The 18969-nt window shown below is 38.4% G+C and overlaps 2 protein-coding genes across 3 annotated transcripts; both read right to left on the reverse strand.

Annotated features, from left to right (window-relative positions):
• Positions 1-695: 695 nt before the first annotated feature.
• LOC105941298 (TLD domain-containing protein 2) lies at positions 696-3227 on the reverse strand. Its single transcript, XM_014410849.3, has 6 exons — positions 3090-3227; positions 2684-2836; positions 2209-2361; positions 2002-2097; positions 1801-1874; positions 696-1713 (listed from the first exon to the last, which is right to left on the reverse strand). Exons 1-6 carry the CDS (start codon positions 3222-3224, stop codon positions 1575-1577), a joined length of 750 nt encoding a protein of 249 aa, XP_014266335.3. The 5' UTR covers positions 3225-3227; the 3' UTR covers positions 696-1574.
• A 4330-nt stretch (positions 3228-7557) lies between these two features.
• LOC101484565 (nuclear receptor coactivator 7) lies at positions 7558-11734 on the reverse strand. 2 transcript variants are annotated; one of them, XM_004568096.5, is made up of 7 exons: positions 11583-11734; positions 10569-10761; positions 9410-9550; positions 9115-9267; positions 8908-9003; positions 8707-8780; positions 7558-8623 (listed from the first exon to the last, which is right to left on the reverse strand). In XM_004568096.5, exons 1-7 carry the CDS (start codon positions 11606-11608, stop codon positions 8485-8487), a joined length of 822 nt encoding a protein of 273 aa, XP_004568153.3. In that variant the 5' UTR covers positions 11609-11734; the 3' UTR covers positions 7558-8484. The 2 variants fall into 2 exon arrangements, with proteins under 2 accessions (XP_004568153.3, XP_076745918.1); XM_076889803.1 differs by lacking the exons at positions 10569-10761; positions 11583-11734 and adding an exon at positions 9845-10561.
• Between the last annotated feature and the right edge of the window lie 7235 nt (positions 11735-18969).

The raw sequence follows: 18969 nt of genomic DNA on the forward strand, positions 1-18969 counted from the left end.
TTACTGTAACGCGTTAGTCCCAACACTGAATATGATACACCAACAACAACAATACAACCCCGCAAATGATAGCCAGAAAATGGGCTGAATTACTTGAATAATTGGACTTTTTTTTGTTTTTGTTTTTTTGAGTTTATGTTAAAGTAACAGTAATGTAACCTTTCTTTTGTTTTTATCCCACAGATGTGAAAAACAGCCGCCCCCCCCTCTGTATCACTCTGTGTCACCTTTTTCCTTTCCACAATCAACCCACAACTTTCCTTTATCCTTGGTTGCTTGAGACTATTTTGATGTTGCTGGAAATAACACGATATCTCCCACAAATATACAGAATAATGTTGTTTTTTCTTTTTCTTGTCTCAGGATTTTTTAGGTCATTGAGCAGTATCATCTCAAACCTGTGAAGCTTCACAATGGACAAAAACTATTGGATGGATGACTTTTCTTGAATAACTGAACAGTTTAATGTCTGGTGAGACTGCAGGTTTTGATAAATATATATTTTAACATTGCGAGTATTTGTCAGTAATTCTCTATTCTTTCATATTACACATAATATATATATAATATTACACAGAAACATTACCCAGATCTGATATTTAGCATTCTCAGTTTGTTTCTCGTAACACGTGCTTCTTATTAAATACCTTGCTGATGTAACATGCAGTAAAAAATGGCATCTACTCAGTTTCAACAGGAAACATAAACCTTTAATGGGATTTCACAAAAAACAGTGGTAGTGCCAGCACTGCCTGACAGTCATAGAAAAACTTTAACCATTTCCTGAACAGTGTATTTAAAAAGACAGAAAATAAACAACTGGGCATGTGCGTGTATTTGATGTTTTCATAAGTACTTTTCTCTCCAAATAGACAAGCTGGTGCTTAATTTAAAAAAAAAAAGAATTTTTCATTTTACACTTCAGTTGACTTCTTCCTCAAGCAGCACATCCAGCTTATCCAGCAGCTGTTGTAGTGCAATGTTGTTCAACTTTACTAGTTTGGTCCTTACTAGCAGCCACAGATTTGACTGGAAAACATTAAAACCAGTTAAAATTGTTTGTCCTAACAGTGTTATACCGATTTTAACAATAACTGGTTAATATAATTAACCAGTTATTGTTAATACACACTCACTTAACCAAAGATGCAAACTGTAAAAAAACACATTATTTTATAAATATGCATTGATACAAAAATAAAATAAAAATAAATGTTTTCTTGAACCCTGAATATCATTACAGTAGCTGTAGACTTATCATTCAATGCTGTTTTTTAAAATCCGCAAATGCTCCATCTGCACATCTGAGTGACTAAACGGCACACACGCCTCGCATTGATGTAAAAATAAAATAAAAACAGACTCTTTCTTGAATCCCATTACAGTGGCTTCCCCGTCAGCAGGCTTCAAACTGTACAAGAGGAACTCTGAACCATGTGCAGAGACGACAGCCGACACTCCATCAGGATACGTACAGTAGTGGCTAAACGGCCCACACGTCTTGAAGTCTGGGAGCTCCACACAGAACAACAGATCCTGCTTTGATTTTAGCTCGGCTTTTTAGATGTTCACAGTCAATTCTGCACAGTCCAGACCTCCAGGTCTTGTACAATAAAGTCCTCATTTGTGGAGAGAGGTGCATTGTGAAAAGTCGGACTGGAAAAGCTTGAACCACGGTACAGATCAGCATCCAGCCACAGGGCAAAGCCACTCCTAAAGACAGAGAGAACAATAGAACTTTAATATCAGATCTTTGAAAACTCACTGATAGGAAAATAAATAAATAACTGTATAACTTACCCTCCTCCACCGAGCTGCAATGAATCCCAGTTTCCACTCACAAAGTACGAGTTTACCCCACTCCACTTGTATACCTAGATAACAAAGACATAAAAACATCTTAAACTCTGTGCAGATTTCTACAATAAGTGAAATAATTTCATGAAAAATCATCCTGTAAATAGACTAGAGGTAAAACATTAATAAAAGTTCAACTCTTACCTGGAAGTCGGGATTGAAGCTGAACAAGAAGGTTTCTCCAGTACCGTAGCAGTATTTACTGACTCTGAATGGATCTGAAGAAAAAGCCCCAAACACCTGAAAATACACCAAGACACCAGTTTGTTAAAGGAGATGCTGGTAATGGAGGAATCCGTCTCATTTTCTTGGTACAGAAAAGTGCTGGAGACTAAAGAGCAGGATACAAACCTTTTTGTGCATGTCTTTGACCACCAGCAGCACAGGGCTGTCCACCTCAGCCATGTTCCTGTACAGAGTCTTCAGGCTGCTCCCATGGACGGCTGTGCTGTAGACCAGCTGCCATTGATAACCCCGGGTCCTTGCTGGCATGTGAACAGCAAGCTGTTTGACAAAGAGTTGCTCATCAGATCATGTCCTGACAAGACTAATGCGTCACTCCATCTAAAATCAACACTGTTCTTCTGCTTGACTGTCTACAATTTGCATAAAAAACTTTACGGTCTGAGCACAACTTCCAGGCAATGCTGCCGCTTATGTCATAAATAATGACTGTTGTGAAACTGGAGATGGTGAAGCAGAAAATTTTCTGAACAATTGGACAATTTGAGAGGAATTGCCCTAATCACAATTTTCTCAGTTCTTCAGGAGAAAAACCATTGATAGCTGTGATCCACACACATATATATAAATGAGTGTTATTTACTTTTTCTAGGTGATAGTCATCTAGCAGATGACTCTGGTCAGTGAGGACAGGAAGATCATCATCAACTTCCAGCAGGTACTCGGGCTCTTCTACCTCGGAGGCGTCTGAGCTGCACAGACTCTGGCAGCGTTTGGACTCTTTCACTGTGATGATCTGAAGGAGGCAAGCAGAAAAAGTGTCACCATGTTACACTGCTATCCACTGCTCTCCTTTTATTTGTTATTTGGGGAGTTTTTACTGCATTACATATATAAGTTTAATGGCCTTAAGTACAAAGGTTGCAAATCATTTAAACCACAAAACCAGAACTATTGAATGGCAACAAAACTGCAATGCATGGTGACAGAACACATTTGAACCTCCACAGAACCTCCTAACACGAATACATTCAGCAGAGTAATCTTACCTCAACATAAGGCTCCATACAGTCACTGGCGATGTAAAGCACCTTAATATTTTCTGCCAGCCGCTTCATAGCTCCTGATTTCCCTGTCAAGCGCTGCTCTCTGCTGTACCACATGTCTGCTAACCAAACTGCCATGAAGGCAGTTCTTATATACACTGGGTTACTTTCTCTTTCTGTCTGCAGGCTTATTGGTCAGACATTTGAGTAGATGTCTGCTGATTGGTCAGCTCTGACAGTGAATAGTTTCTTTTCTCACTAAACAGGAAAGTGAGGTCTGGTTCTGGGATGTAGAGGGAAAGAGGATGTCCATATATAGACCCTACACCCTCAGAGATAACTACCAAGCTCTGTGATTGCACTTACTGTAAGTCACTAAGGAGGGCTTGCTGTGTAAAAATGCCTGAGTGTAAGAGAGCTTGAGAATATCAACTTTGGAAGACCTTTGTTAATTATTTCCCGAAAAAATTATTCAGTAACAAAATTGTTTATAGTATTGCATCTGTATACCACCAGAGTGGATTTTTAAATCCAAGAGTCATCATGTACATCAGCAAAAAAGAAAAAAAAATGTAAAAAGTGGTAGGATTTCAGCAACTCGGGTGCAAGAAAAAAAAAAAGAATTTAAATTTGCCATTATGGAAAAATACGGTAAATTCATGTGCTTTTAATAGGATAATAACGTAAAGATTTTTAACTTTAAATTGTATTTTTTTTTTTACATCCATCCATCCATCCATCCATTCGCTTCCGCTTATCCTTTTCAGGGTCGCGGGGGGTGCTGGAGCCTATCCCAGCTGTCATAGGGCGAAAGGCGGGGTACACCCTGGACAGATCGCCAGTCTGTCGCAGGGCTAACACATAGGGACAGACAACCATTCACACTCGCATTCACACCTAGTGGCAATTTGGATTATCCAATTAACCTATCCCCACAAGCTATTTTTTTTTACAGATTTTCATATTTAAAAAATGTATTTGCATGTGTAAAATCTGTGAAATTACCTAATAATTTTGTCCTATACTGTTGTAATGCAATTAATGAGGCTTAAAATTTCAGGAAAGTACTTTTATTAATTGGATTTTACTATGTGATTTTATGTCAGAAATCTTGTACTTTTATTCCATGATTAATGTAATATTATTGTCAGGTTCAGTGCAAGAACAGGATGCAAATGCAGGACTTTCCAGTTAGCAACAGTGAGTTTATTTACAGTGAAATAGAGAACAATAAAGTTAACCGTTTCCAACGACGTAGCTTCCTCTGTGGTGCTCCAAACTCCTGCACAGTGCTCGTCTGGTGGTGAAACGCCAACCCTTGACAATTCCCAACAGCTCCGCTCCCGTGACACACTCCTTTCCAGGTTCCAATGAAGAAAAAATGTGATGATCAATTTGGCGTACTCACGGGACGGGAAATCCTTCTGGCCTGATGTTTGCCCATAAACTGGCATGTTGGACACACACACACATACACACAGAAGAAGCAGGGGAGCAGGCCAGTCGATTGACAAGGACAAATATGATATGCTTTTTTTTTTTTAAATGTCAAAAAAATTGTCGCTAAACTAAGAAATGAGTTTGAGTTTGTAATTACATGAGTTAACTTTTTATTTTTGATTATATCAGCTGTAAGATGGCTTTGTATAGCACATTTCAAGATAAAAATCACAAAGTGTTTCACAGAAGCTAAAACATAGAAACAAAAACGAACCAAAAGCAAGTTTAAAATGACGAGTTTTTAGCTGATTTGTAAAGAGGACCACTCAGTCTACAGATCTCAAGCTCAAAGGAAAAGAGTTCCAGGGTCTGGGGGCCACGATGCCATAGCTCTGTCACCTTTCGATTTCAGCCTTGTGTGCTGGACAACCAACAAGCCCTGATCACATGACCTCAGGGACCTGCTGGGGAAGTGATAAAAACAGGATCAAACCAGAGATTTAACATGAGCGTCCAAAGTCAGAGTTGAATCAAAAGTTACACCAAGATTCCTAATAGAAGATTTGCCAAATGTAGCAAGAGGACCTAAATTTTCCATAACCTTGGGCAAACAATTATGAGAAGCACATACAAGGACTTTGGTTTTCTCCTCATTAAGTTAAAGAAAGTTGTCAGCCATCCAACCTCTGATAAAGTCTATGCACCTATGCAAAATCTGTAACTTGGAAACACCTTGGGGCTTAAAGGAGATATACAACTGAATTTCATCTGCATAGCAGTGATAAGAAATGTCCTTAAAACTGCTCAGAAGGTGCGGACGAGGGAGTAAATACAACAAAAACAGCAAAGGCCCCAATACAGAACCTTGTGGCACAGAATATGCAAAAGAAGCAGAAGAAGACATAAACTTAGAGGTAGCCAAAGAAAAGGATCGTTCACACAAATAAGATGCGAACCGATCAAAGCAGACCCAGATATACCCACACAGTGTCTCAGCCTATCTAGCAAAATGTGATGGTTGACAGTATCAAAGGCAAAGGTCAGGTCCAACATCAAAAGAACAGAGCATTCTCCTGCATCACATTTCTTCAAGGTGTAACTGGAGACTCTAAGAAGTACAGTTTCAGTAAAGTGAGCTGTACGAAAGCCAGACTGGAATTTTTCCAGAATGCTGTAGTCATCCAGAACAGCTATGAGCTGGTTAGCCACAACCTTTTCTAAAGTCTTAGTGATGAATGGTAGTTTTGAAATTGGTCTATAACTGCTAAGCAAAGAAGTGTCAAGCTTGTTTTTCTTAAACTGTGGGTGAATGACAGCATGCTTACAGTAAACAGGGACCTGACCAGAAACCAAAGAAGTATTGATAATTGTAAGCTCACAGGGACCGATAGACTGAAAGACATTTTTAAACAAAGATCCAGCTAAAAATATAAAGAGAGCAAGAGGATGCTTTCATTGAAGTAACTAATTTGACAAGCTCAGGTAAGGACACGGGTAAAAATCTTTCTAAAATAACAGGCCTAGCTTGAGTTGGAGCAGACAACAGAGACAGAGAAGGAGAGATACTGTTCCTCACATTACTAACTTTTTCAACGAAGAAAGAAACATTTTTAATCTAATCTTCATTCCATGAAATTGGGACAACAGGTGGAGCAGGAGCAACAATATCACTTATGGTGTCAAATAGTACCTTGGGGTTACCTCTGCTCTTTGAAACCAAGTCTGAGAAACAGGCAGCCCTCGCATCTCGAACTGAAGTGTTAAATAAAATGAAGGAGATGAACATGTAAATGAGTTTTCCTCCATAATTACTCAACTTTCCAAAAGGGAATCCTGTCAATTATCCAGGTGGGCGACTTTAAAACAGGAGCTAATCTGGTTTTGATTGTCTAAAAAAGAAAGACAATGATTAGTAAAAAGATTTGTTACTAAATCAACATCTTTATAGGAAGGTAGATAGGCTATTACTCCTTTATGATTACAAGGCAGTCTGGGCAATGAGCTATCTGAACCTTTTCTGTAATTTCACAGATGTATTGTTTACAAATGAAGCCCAAAGAGTCATGCTGACAGATTTCTTTCATTATGTTTCATTATTTATGTGGTAAAACTGAGAAATGCTGTTGAAATTGCACTTCTTTTCTTATATTTAGATATCACAGGGATCGGCTGTGTAGGTAAACTTTTTTCCACTGACAAAAAGGGGATTTTTACTGGTCGGGCCTACTTAAGATCAAAGTGCGCTCTATGTGGCAGCTGATTTAAAATGAGTTTGACATCCCTGATCTCGGCTGAGCTAAGATCAGGTAGCTGAAAAGAAAAGAATAAATGGAAAACCAACATTTGGCAATGAAGATTGCTCATGTGAAATAAGTCAGAATAATACGGAAAGACTGATATGGGACTATTATCTCATCGACTGAGATGCCTTGGCTAAATATAGAGAATCATAAGTGGGTATGTGAACACTCTGACGTCTGACATCAACACCACAGCTGATAAAACACACTTGATAAGAGAGACTTTTAAAATGTTAGCTAATGTTCCAGTAATAATGATAATACACACTTTGGCCCACAGATCTGAAAAACAGTTCCTCCCTCTGAGCTAAGTGTGAATTTTACCTTTTTTTCAACAGTCAAACAACAATATCTCTTTCGTCCTCTGTTGCTTAAAACTATTTTGATGTTGCTGGAAATGAGACTAAAATTTCCACAAATATATTTTACTACAAAACTGTACAAAATGTTTTGGATTGATAAGCTTTCTTAAGTATCTGAAGTTTTCATGTCTGTGAGACTACCAGTTTGATTTAAAATGTAAACGTGTATTTAGGCTTCTTCAATCGGAAATATTTCCTTGTTTATATTCATTCATAATTTTGCACGAAAGCTCAGCTTCCGATTAAAATAAGGAAATCACCTAAAAATGACACACAAGGTTTAGTCCCTTCGTATTCCTCATAACAAGTAACTAACTCAGTGATGTGGTGAAAGTGCGTATAGTAAAAAATGACACCTCTACTCGAGAATAACAGGAAACACAAACTTTTAATGTGATTTCACAAGAAAACAGTGGCAGCGCCAGCACTGCCTGACGGTCATGTACCATTTTTTGCCATTTCCTGAACAGTGTATTTAAATGCACAGATGATAAACATCTGTCTATTTGACGTCAAATCCATGTGTTTGACGTTTTATTCAAAGTGTTTTTCACAGTCTGGTTGCTTCATTTACATAAAGCAGAACATTTTTCACTTAAGGTCCCTTCTTCCTCAAGCAGCACATCTAGCAGACAATCAGCTTTTGTAGTGCAATGTTGTCCTTATATTACTTTCAGCGCTCCTATTTTGGTCCTCACTTACATGGAAAATGTTAAAACCAGATCAGCTGTTTTTGGTCCTACCAGTGTTACAGTGATTTACTATTAAATACTTAATTTAATATGACAACACATTGATACTTCAACAGAAATGCAAACTGTAAAAAATCCTTTTAAAATCATCTTTTTATAAATATGCATTCATGTAAAAATAAAATAAAAATAGATTCTTTCTTAAATCTTGAATCTCATTACAGCGGCTGCAAACCTTTCATTCAATGCTGCTCTCTTTAATCAGAGAGAAAGTCTAGGAGGTCTTTGAGCTTCAGGTGCCAGTTACTGACTGGGCTTAGCACAGAGGCTGCAGCTGAAGTGGCATGACCCTGAACTACACGATTACAGGGAGGCACTCATCTTCAATAGGCACAGCTCCAGCAGGCAGAAAGCCCGAGAGCCCCGTCAGCAGGCTTCATACTGTACAAGAGGAACTCTGAACCATGTGCAGAGACGACAGCAGACGCTCCATCAGGATACGTACAGTAGTGGCTAAACGGCCCACACGTCTTGAAGTCTGGGAGCTCCACACAGAACAACAGATCCTGCTTTGATTTTAGCTCGGCTTTTTAGATGTTCACAGTCAATTCTGCACAGTCCAGACCTCCAGGTCTTGTACAATAAAGTCCTTATTTGTGGAGAGAGGTGCATTGTGAAAAGTTGGACTGGAAAAGCTTGAACCACGGTACAGATCAGCATCCAGCCACAGGGCAAAGCCACTCCTAAAGACAGAGAGAACAATAGCACTTTAATATCAGATCTTTGAAAACTCACTGATAAATAAATAAATAACTGTATAACTTACCCTCCTCCACCGAGCTGCAATGAATCCCAGTTTCCACTCACAAAGTACGAGTTCACCCCACTCCACTTGTATACCTAGATAACAAAGACATAAAAACATCTTAAACTCTGTGCAGATTTCTACAATAAGTGAAATAATTTCATGAAAAATCATCCTGTAAATAGACTAGAGGTAAAACATTAATAAAAGTTCAACTCTTACCTGGAACTCGGGATTGAAGCTGAACAAGAAGGTTTCTCCAGTACCGTAGCAGTATTTACTGACTCTGAATGGATCTGAAGAAAAAGCCCCAAACACCTGAAAATACACCAAGACACCAGTTTGTTAAAGGAGATGCTGGTAATGGAGGAATCCGTCTCATTTTCTTGGTACAGAAAAGTGCTGGAGACTAAAGAGCAGGATACAAACCTTTTTGTGCATGTCTTTGACCACCAGCAGCACAGGGCTGTCCACCTCAGCCATGTTCCTGTACAGAGTCTTGAGGCTGCTCCCATGGATGGCTGTGCTGTAGACCAGCTGCCATTGATAACCCTGGGTCCTTGCTGGCATTTGAGCAGCAAGCTGTTTGACAAAGAGTTGCTCATCAGATTATGTCCTGACAGACTAATAATAATTTTCTCAATACCTTCAGAGAAAAACCTCTGATGATTGTGATCTGCACCAAATGTCCAGCTAGTTTAATGTGAAGGTTAGTTTTACTAACTTTTTCCAGGTGGTGGTCATCTAGCAGAAGGCTGTGGTCGCTGAGGACAGGGAGAACATCGTGGTAACTGAGTTCTTCTGCCTCAGAGTCGTCTGAGCTGCACAGACTCTGGCGGCGTTTGGAGTCTTTCACAGTGATGATCTGTGAGGCAAGCAGAAAATTGCAAAGATATATTCATTGTCATCAAACAAATTCGCTCCCTGCTTACTGTCACAGTAATACTCACTGCTGTCGCATTTTTGTTACTCGAGAAAAGTTTAGGGGCCTTGCATATTAAAAAGTTTTGATTTATTTAAAACTGAGCACAAGTACCACAATAACTGAACTACTGGATGACAACAAAGCAGCAAAGTATGGTGACAGAAAAACATTTGAACCTCCACAGTAACTTCACTGCACTTCCTAACATGAATACATTCAGCAGAGTAATCTTACCTCAACATAAGGCTCCATACAGTCACTGGCAATGTAAAGCACCTTAATATTTTCTGGTAGGTGCTTCATAGCTCCTGATTTCCCTGTCAAGCGCTGCTTTCTGCTGTACCACATGTCTGCTAACCAAACTGCCATCCAGCAGCTCTTTTATATACACTGAGTTACTTTCCCTTTCAATGTCTGAAGTGTTATTGGTTGGAAATCTTAGCAGACGTTTGCACATTGGTCAACTCTGACAGTGAACAGTTTCTTTTCTCACTAAACAGGAAAACAAAATCTGGGTTAGGTTTGTAGAAGGAAACAGGATGTCCATATATAGACAGAGGGCATTCCCACAGCCTCACTTTTAACTTTTAACAATAACTGCCAACAAATTTGTCAGGCCACCACTCATTATAAGGTTTATGCCACAGCCGCACTAAATTAACAGTATTGGTAATTAACAAAATCATGTTTTATGTTTCTGTAATTGTTAACCTACCAGTATGTGCAAATGAATAATACATAATATGAATATTATGTATATTTTTTAGAGCTAAAGTATAACTATCCATGAATATTCAAACTAAAAAGTATTTGGGTTTTTTTGTTTTAATGAAAGGTGGTTTAAAAACATTTTTAAGCACCGTAAGAACACCTGAGCATCAGAGAGCTGATTCTTGGAGTGTTCTGTGTGTGCTTAACCTTCGAGATATAATAATGTATGTTTTTGTGTATATCTTACCTCCCACTTTTTAGCGGCGGTGTTGATGGGCTTGCTGAGGATCTTATCGATCGCTGCGATGTCCTTCTCCACAACCAGAATGTGGTTCTGATTTTTGTCTTTGATGACGTAATGCGGTTTCCACTGGTTCTTGTCGCCTTTGTGGCAGACCTCTGGTGACCACTGCGCAAAGAATGTGTAGAGGTGGTCAACCCTGTAAAAAAAAATTATAAAATTTAGGGGGTTTTTAGGTTACCAGTATACTTATATAGCTGTAGATGGTTGACTTCTTATACCTTAGATAAAGAGTTTAAAGGGTTCCTGAGATCAAGTAAAATGCTAAGAAGCACAATGATATGGCAATATCAGAAAACTAAAGAGTTACTCATACTGAATAATAACACAGGCTACATTTTCTCCATTTTCCATAGAAGTTACAATATAATAACAACTATAAAAAAAAAGCCTCTGCAATCTAAGATGTACCTGGAAATAAACTGCAACAGTTATACTTGTTTTAACCTTTTTGAGCAATTATCATCTTTGAGTTAATCCTGGAACATGTGTGGGAATGAGAAATCACTATTTCCATCTGTCCATGTTGGAGTCTGCTTTGTCTACAGTTTCAATCAGACATGACTGACAGTTCAGAAATCCCCTCTAGTCTCTTCCATCCCTCTCTGGTTTACCATGCCAGACTCTTTGCTGCAAGCCAGCAAACTCTTGAAAGGAAATCTCAGTGACTCAATGACTAAGACTGCTTCCTTTGGTTCAACGTATGTCACAATGTACGCATCCAACATAAAAAAAACACTCATTTCAACATTTTCACATGACAGTTTCTTTTTGCATGCACTTGAAATCTGACGTGCAATCAAAATCTTTTACGTTTCTGCAGTTTTAGGGCACGTTTACTTCTTTGAATTAGCTGAAACTAACTAAAGCTTTGTCTGATTCAAATGCAGTTAGCACCACCATAATCACCCAGCACCCAGCATAACAATGCTCATAGATATACTGATTTGTTCTACTTACTCTCCAACGCTATATGCAACTCCCATGGCTGAATGGAGATGAATGTCCCGATAAAAATCTCTTAAAGAAGCAGTCAGGACTCTCAGCGCTGATGAAGCGTTTGAACTTGAGTCTCTGCCATTCCCGCTTTTTATATGAGCAGGACAACTGCTGAATCAAGCTTCAGTGAACATTAACCCTCCCACTCCCTCTTCACACAGCTTACACGGGCTGCACGTATTCATGCAGGGATTACACAACAGCGCCTGAAAGCCAAAGCTAGTGATACATTAGCTTGACCTGCTCTGCAGCTCTACCATTAAGGTTAGCAGGAGCACAGCTGAATTCTGTGTCAAAGCTAAGATGTGGATGAGTGGTGAATGACACCACTGTTGCACTTTTCAGTCCAGTACATTCATCTTACAGCTACACTTCATGAGAGCTTTGCAGATGAAGATTTTAAAGAACTAGTGCAAAATGATCCAGAACACTAAAATGAATCATGCATAGCAAAGTTAACACCAGATACTGAAAAGCTCCTTATGTGTAAATGCATCACTAAAACAGTGAAATTATATATAAGATATTATATATAAGAAATTATATATAAGATTATGACAGTGGACAAGGACTTTCTTGCAGCTGGCTCGCTCAGGTTTCCTTTGAACAATATAAAAGGGGAAATGGTCAACGGCTTGGCATCAAATCAGGAAAGATGAGGCAATAAAGGAAGGTGGTCTGTAGAAAACACCCAGTTAGAACAGAGTTATTGGGTTTACGCTACCTCAGTACATTTTTATATTGAATGACTTGATGATTGCAATGACATCTGCCTGCACCTATGATTTTTTATCTTATCCTTCCCATTTCTTATAAGATTGTTATAAAGTCTTAACAAAAAGGACCTCAACTGTAGTATTGACCATTTAGAAAAGATGAGTTTTCAGTGCTGACCATTTAGATTAACAAACAAATGTTTCAAGGGCCCCAAATGATCTGAACACGCTGAGCTGTTGATTCAGTAATCCAATTTGTTCAGAGCTGAGTTGAGCTTGTACTTTCCAAATAACTTCACTTTCTTGACCAGATTTTTCCACAATTTTCTTCGGCAATAATGACATAGGTTTGTTCATGTTCAGCCGAAGAGGTCAGAAGATTACAATGGGTACATTCTGGGGTCAGCAATCAGCCTTGATATTCTTACACAAAACCAATAGAGCGAAAAAGATAAAAATTCAGACAGTGTCCACTGTGACACAGTGACAGGATTGATTAGTAAACAGATCAATAAACATAGATTTACCCGGACAGATATGAGTATATACAGTAAATGCACGTGCAAACAAGCAGATGCATGCACTTATTGTCAAAAACACACAACTGATGCATTCTTCAGTCAGCAATGTCAGCTTGACACGCGTGCACACACCTGCAGGAACACTCCTACCTCCTTGTTATAATCGACTCAAAGAGGACCTACTTGGATTTATTTTTAATGTGAGATTCATAATGTTCCCGATGATGCTGACATCGTGCTTTAAATGTAGTTATCCTGTGCTGACTGAAACGTGCATGTTTACAGCAGTTAACGTGCAAGAAACTAGTCTTGCACAGTGGGATAATGGAGTGACAGGGTTCATCACAGTTGAAAACAGCTGTCCGTGTGCACAGGCCATCCTGAGATCCTAAAAAGATTTTCAGATTTTCAGATGAAAGAACACGTTGCTCTTAGCAATACTGTCTAGAACATTTCTTGCTCCACCTCTTCTTCAACCCTGTCTGTTCCCTGCACGACTCCAGCCAGACATACAAAAAACCACAAAAAAAATCCTACTGAGTCCACATCACACACATGCACACGCAGCCTCACACACAAGAACACAAATACCATAAAACATCCATGCACGCATGCACGTACGAACTATTTCCTCAATCCTGCAAGAGGAGTGTAGGATTTAAATGTATGTATGTAATTTAAATTTGTATAAGCTGTAGATGTTTTTTTGGTTTTTGGCGACGACTAGGCGACAAAAAAGTTGTATGAGTCGGTGGAGGGGGAGGGGGCCCTCCGTGTTCTGGTTACCAGCACCGACCTTTGCAGTGAGCAGCTTCGGTTACGTGCAGCCCGAGTTTTTCACCCGCGCTGAGGACAAAAGAAAAGAAAAACTTATTGAAGTTCGATAAACACACCTATGTGCATCTCCGATAGTTCCTTCACAATAAAAGCATCAAGCTGGATCACCATTTCAAAGCTTTTAACTTGAAGTAAGAAACGCCGGAAATGTCTCGTTTGCATTCACAACAGCGCTGAGACGTAAACAGTCCTTCACAGCGAAATGTCTTGAAGGTACAAAGACGGGAGGAGACAGACGGGAGTTTGTGGCACAACACTGGCACGTGCTGACCGTGACCGACCGGTTTTTCGAGCACGAGCAGCATTAGAGTGATGATGGGTGTAAAAAAACAATGAGCACGATTTTTCACGTAGATTGCACTATGCATACTGTACATTATTATATTAATGTACAGTATGCATAGAGATATGTGAAGTGGATTTCAAGTGCATATAGGCTAAATATTAAAAGGCCGCTTTATGAGTTCACCTAAAATAAAAGTATTCATGCAGAACAGTCAGTTTTACTAGTTCACCGGTTGTTGTTTATGAGAAGTGATAGAGGAAAGCTCATGACGTCCCTAAATTAAAATCCAATTTAGTCAAATTATCTGTGCAGATGAGTAGAGCATGATGAGGAAATGGTCAGTGTGCAGTCACTGACTCAACGATTCAATTAATCTATTCAGAGAGCTCAGGATAACTTGACTAAAAGATGAAGATGGACTGGACCTTTCAACAGGACGATGAAAATTTACAAATAAATAGTATCAAAAAAGATCAAAGGAAATCCTTTTCAAAAATCCCATTAAAACTTTGAGCGAAAACCCTTAAACACTCTTGCACAGAGACGATTTTCATGGACCGGTTTTCAGTTTGTGTTATGCGTATAAGGGGGTGATGTTGTTTACTACCAGTGGTGTACTTAACCTTTCCCACAAAATACACTGATACTCATCCAGATACGTTCAACAAGCTGGCAGTTTCATTTTCCCATGACGTCATCACTAAATATAGTTATTATTGTGTTTTTTGTAATGGTAGACAAAGTGTTTGTGGTTTGGTAATAGAGCAGCAGCTATTGGGCAATGCTAAGAAAATGCAAAAAGCACACCCAAGATAGAGCAATAATACTTTTTAATACTTAATAGTTTTTTGTATTCACATGCAGGACTCACATGCACAACAGTGTGTCAGTGCTGTAAATGTTACGCTTTTCTGCTGGTGAGCACTTGTTATTACACAATGAACCATCTGAATACACCAACAATGGCAGTGAAGAAGAAGAAGGCCGCATTCAGGCTTATTCAGTTATCACTGTCGGGCCTTGCTGGACATGTAACCTCTAACGCATCTTAATTGTTGCGAACAAGCTAGACTCAAAACTGAATGTTGTTCCCGGTTAAGCATTAAATTTGAACAGGTTCAGTAGATTATTTCATTTTGATGTCATCCTGTAGAGATATTTCCTAAAACAGTTATACAGAATGTAAAAATATGTTTTGACAGTTTGTCATTACTTAAACCTCATATGTAAAAAACAATTTACTCAGTCTTGCTAAAGAAAAAGTAAAGTTCTGTATGCGTGCAACTGAAGAAACTTGTTTTGAGTCTGTGCTGAAATCATATTCAATCAGGTCATATGTATATAAGAAAAATGTCCTGCCCATAGTTTGAACTGTACATGAGGATTGATTTGATTCAGAAATCAGTTTAAGGGTCAGGATACGCTTCATGGTCATGAAGCATATGCATGTGCTGTTTTATACAGGATCTGTCTCTGACATGTGTAGTGTAGAGACATCCTGATTCATGTGTAGGTTGCGGGGAAATTTCGGCACATAATTGATTTGTCATTTTATTACAAAACTGATACAGCAGTGGTTTGTGTGTGGGTGAACAAGCAGGTAAACCCACAGTGTGTGTGTGTGTAAGTGAGTTCATTGTGGAAAGCGTAGTGACAGTTTCCGCACAGTTTTGGTGAAAGTGTCTGATTTCGGTTTGGTTGTCCTACTAGACTATAGATTGTACATTTTTATTACAATTGTAATAATTTTAAAGATTTTAATCCAATCTTGTCTATAAGTCTATGAATGATCAGGTTACCTACAGTTTAACTACATTATACATGTTTTAGGGTTTACATCATTTTATCTTGTTCAGTCCGTAGCTGGTTTCCTTTTTGTTTTTGAGTTTTTGATTTTCCTTTCCTCAAAATCTTCTTGCTGGGAACTTTGAGTACACATAACCAGATTAACGCAATCATGCTTTTGTTTCTTTTGTTCTCCTGCAGCAAATCTGATAGTTTACAAAAACTGGTTTGTACTAGTTCATAGACTGTTAGTCAGTGTGTTCGTTGTGTGTTTCTGTCAGAAGCTACAACGTCAGCATATACATATACAGTCCATACCTTTACCGTATAAACCTATGTGACTGTAAGACATCAATATTTCATCTCATACAACCCCTTAACCTACTCCAAGGAAAAGTGCTTGTTCAGCACTTTTAAGTAGCTGAGACATTTTAATTTTAACTGCATTTAATGACACTCTGACGTAACAGGCGATAAAGGACAGATTTAAGGCTGATGAAAGTGTAATGGGTCTAGGTGTTCCAACTCAAGGTTAATCAGTGATGTTTCTATGAGTACAGCTTTCACTGACCTACATGCAAAACCACTCTAAGGGGCACAGAGGTTAAAAAAGGCTACGGTCTACAGCGACTGTGCACAATGAACCAAAGTGAGGCTTCCTCTGCAGTTGGGGCGTCAATGTCTGGGAAATGTTTGTGGTTAAAAAAAAGAAAGGAGATAAAATATGCGTCATTTCTTGCGTATTTCCTGTCTAAAATTCAAGTGAATTGTTTTGCAGTAATTTTACTTTTTAAAATATCAAAACAAACATTAGATGACATGTGTTATAAAAAAGAAATGCTATTTTTCTCATATATACCATGCTTATACAACAAAACAACTGAGATATCAGTGAGGGTGGTTTCTGTCTGAGCAGCAGGGTTGGAAAAACCCCAGACTATTCTAATAGTTGTCAAACTACGTCTTTATTGATATATAAATTTATTGGCAATCATGACTTTATTGCATTACTTTATTGGACTTTGATGTCATCTTGTGATGTTGCACCCTTTGTTCTAAATTGTTTGGTATTGTCGTGTGGCTTATTTCGTGACACGTGATCGTCTCCTCCATTATGTGCATAATGCCTGTATGAATGTGCAGAAACATTATGGATGCACACTCACAGCACTTTTCATTTTGTATGTCGTTAGAAATTAATTGCAAATAATCACAGAAGCAACTGTTGTTGTTGTTGATGAATTGAATTGAATTGAATTGCATTGCTATGTGCTGCCTGTGCTACAGTCTGCTAGAGTTCATTTCAAAGGTTGGCTCTTTTCCTACATTCTGGCTAACAGGTTCTGGTGGCCTGCCAAAACCAATACTTACTTAGCAGAGTGAACATTTTTTGCACTTTAGACCAGATTGTACTTTACTTAGCAGAATCCAAGGCCACCTCTGTGCTCCCTGTCAATTTTTGCTGTCACAGTACAGTCTTCCACAGACAGCCATAAAAGCTACACACGTCTTTCTACAAGTAAATGACCCAGTGGAAAAATGCTGCATCAGTTTACATTGTTAAGTGAGTTAGGTAATCTTCAATGTCACATAAGGCCAGATACATTAATGACTAAAATGCAGCAGGAATAAAGTGCAGCATGAATATGTAAAGAGCGTACTTGTTTAGTCATTTCCCCAGTAAAGCAGTAATATGAAACTAGAACTACAGAATCATCCTCTTAAATATAAAAGTTTAATAAGCAGGGCAATTGTGTTTTTAATTTGTTTAAATATTGAAAACATACTATAGATTTAATATCAAAGTTTAAAGGTGTATTTCGTAGGATTATGTGGTCTGGAATTTGTGTGGGTCAGTGACCTACTGTAACGCTGACTCAGAGCTGAACAAACTTTGGAAATTTATTCTCCTTTGTGTGGGGGACACACATCCCCCGTATCACACTCGAGGTCAGAAGCCAGTGCTTCACTATCCTGCAGTTCATTCTGCTCCACTATCACTGCATGCAGTTCACATACAGTAGCTGCAGTGATTGCACTCAGTTTAAACTCACAAAAGCTTATCAGAGGAAAAGTGTGTCATTATGTAGAGTAGAAAAAAACCAGCTGAGAAAGTCCTCTTGCATTGTAAAAGTTCACTTTTGCATCATCCTTGCTTAAGTTCCAGTACTGCACAGTGCCTTTCCAGAAGTATGATGTGTCCATCCAGATGCATGCCTGCAAATCAATATGTTTTGCCAGAAAAGTGAAAAGATACACCTCAAAAATTTTAAGCAAGAATGAAATATGCATGTTGAATCCAGCATCTAATAAAACTGTTTTGTTGGTATTCCTTTCAAACATATGTGAGACTGAAACTACTGGCAAATACTGGTCACCATCCGCTGTGAAGTTGCTTCAGGGGCACATCTATTCCCAGTAAATTCTTGCTGAACGAGGATTATTTTTCAGGCCACTGGAAGTTCCCAGCCTCTGAAAGCTGTTGTATAATTTCCTGTCTGGGAAAAATTATTATCCTAAATAACTCTAAAAATAATATTCCCTGAATTTTTTCTTTAAAATAGGATGTGCTGTTCATAAGACAATGCTATTGTTTACATTTATCTTAAATAAGTTTGTTGTTTGACTAAAATCTCCTATATAGAAGTTTTATGAAACAGTTTTATGCATTTCATTATTTTAGATATATACACAGAGGAGGTATATTTTTAATAACAGTTAAACAATTAGGAAGCAATTCTGAAATCTCTGCTCACTGCTAAGAACAGGGCCTACTTACCCAGAAACCAACTAAGATTATTACAAAGTGAACACAAGGAGAGATGCTGTTTCATAACTAAGCTCCACATTTTGGGTTTATCAATGGATTTGGTAAAGTACTGGCACCTATCTGAGAAGCAGTGGTGCTGGGAGCAGTAACACTGTTGTTTGAAAAGGTCAAGACGGATCTAAAATGTGTCTGCAATCAAATTAGCATAAACTAACAAATGGAGAGATGGCTTTAAAATATATGTTTAAAAGAATCATCACTTACTTGATAAAATAGATTCTTTGATTCAATGTCTGTAGATTCTATGTACTATAATATAGAGATAAGAGATAGAGATAACTCTTTATTGTCATTGCACAGTCATACATAGTACAATAGTACAATAAAATTGGAAAACTGTCCTACGTCGGCACTACATATAACACAACACGAC

Source organism: Maylandia zebra, linkage group LG11 (genome assembly GCF_041146795.1).
Source record: "Maylandia zebra isolate NMK-2024a linkage group LG11, Mzebra_GT3a, whole genome shotgun sequence".
Taxonomy (NCBI): Eukaryota; Metazoa; Chordata; class Actinopteri; order Cichliformes; family Cichlidae; genus Maylandia; species Maylandia zebra.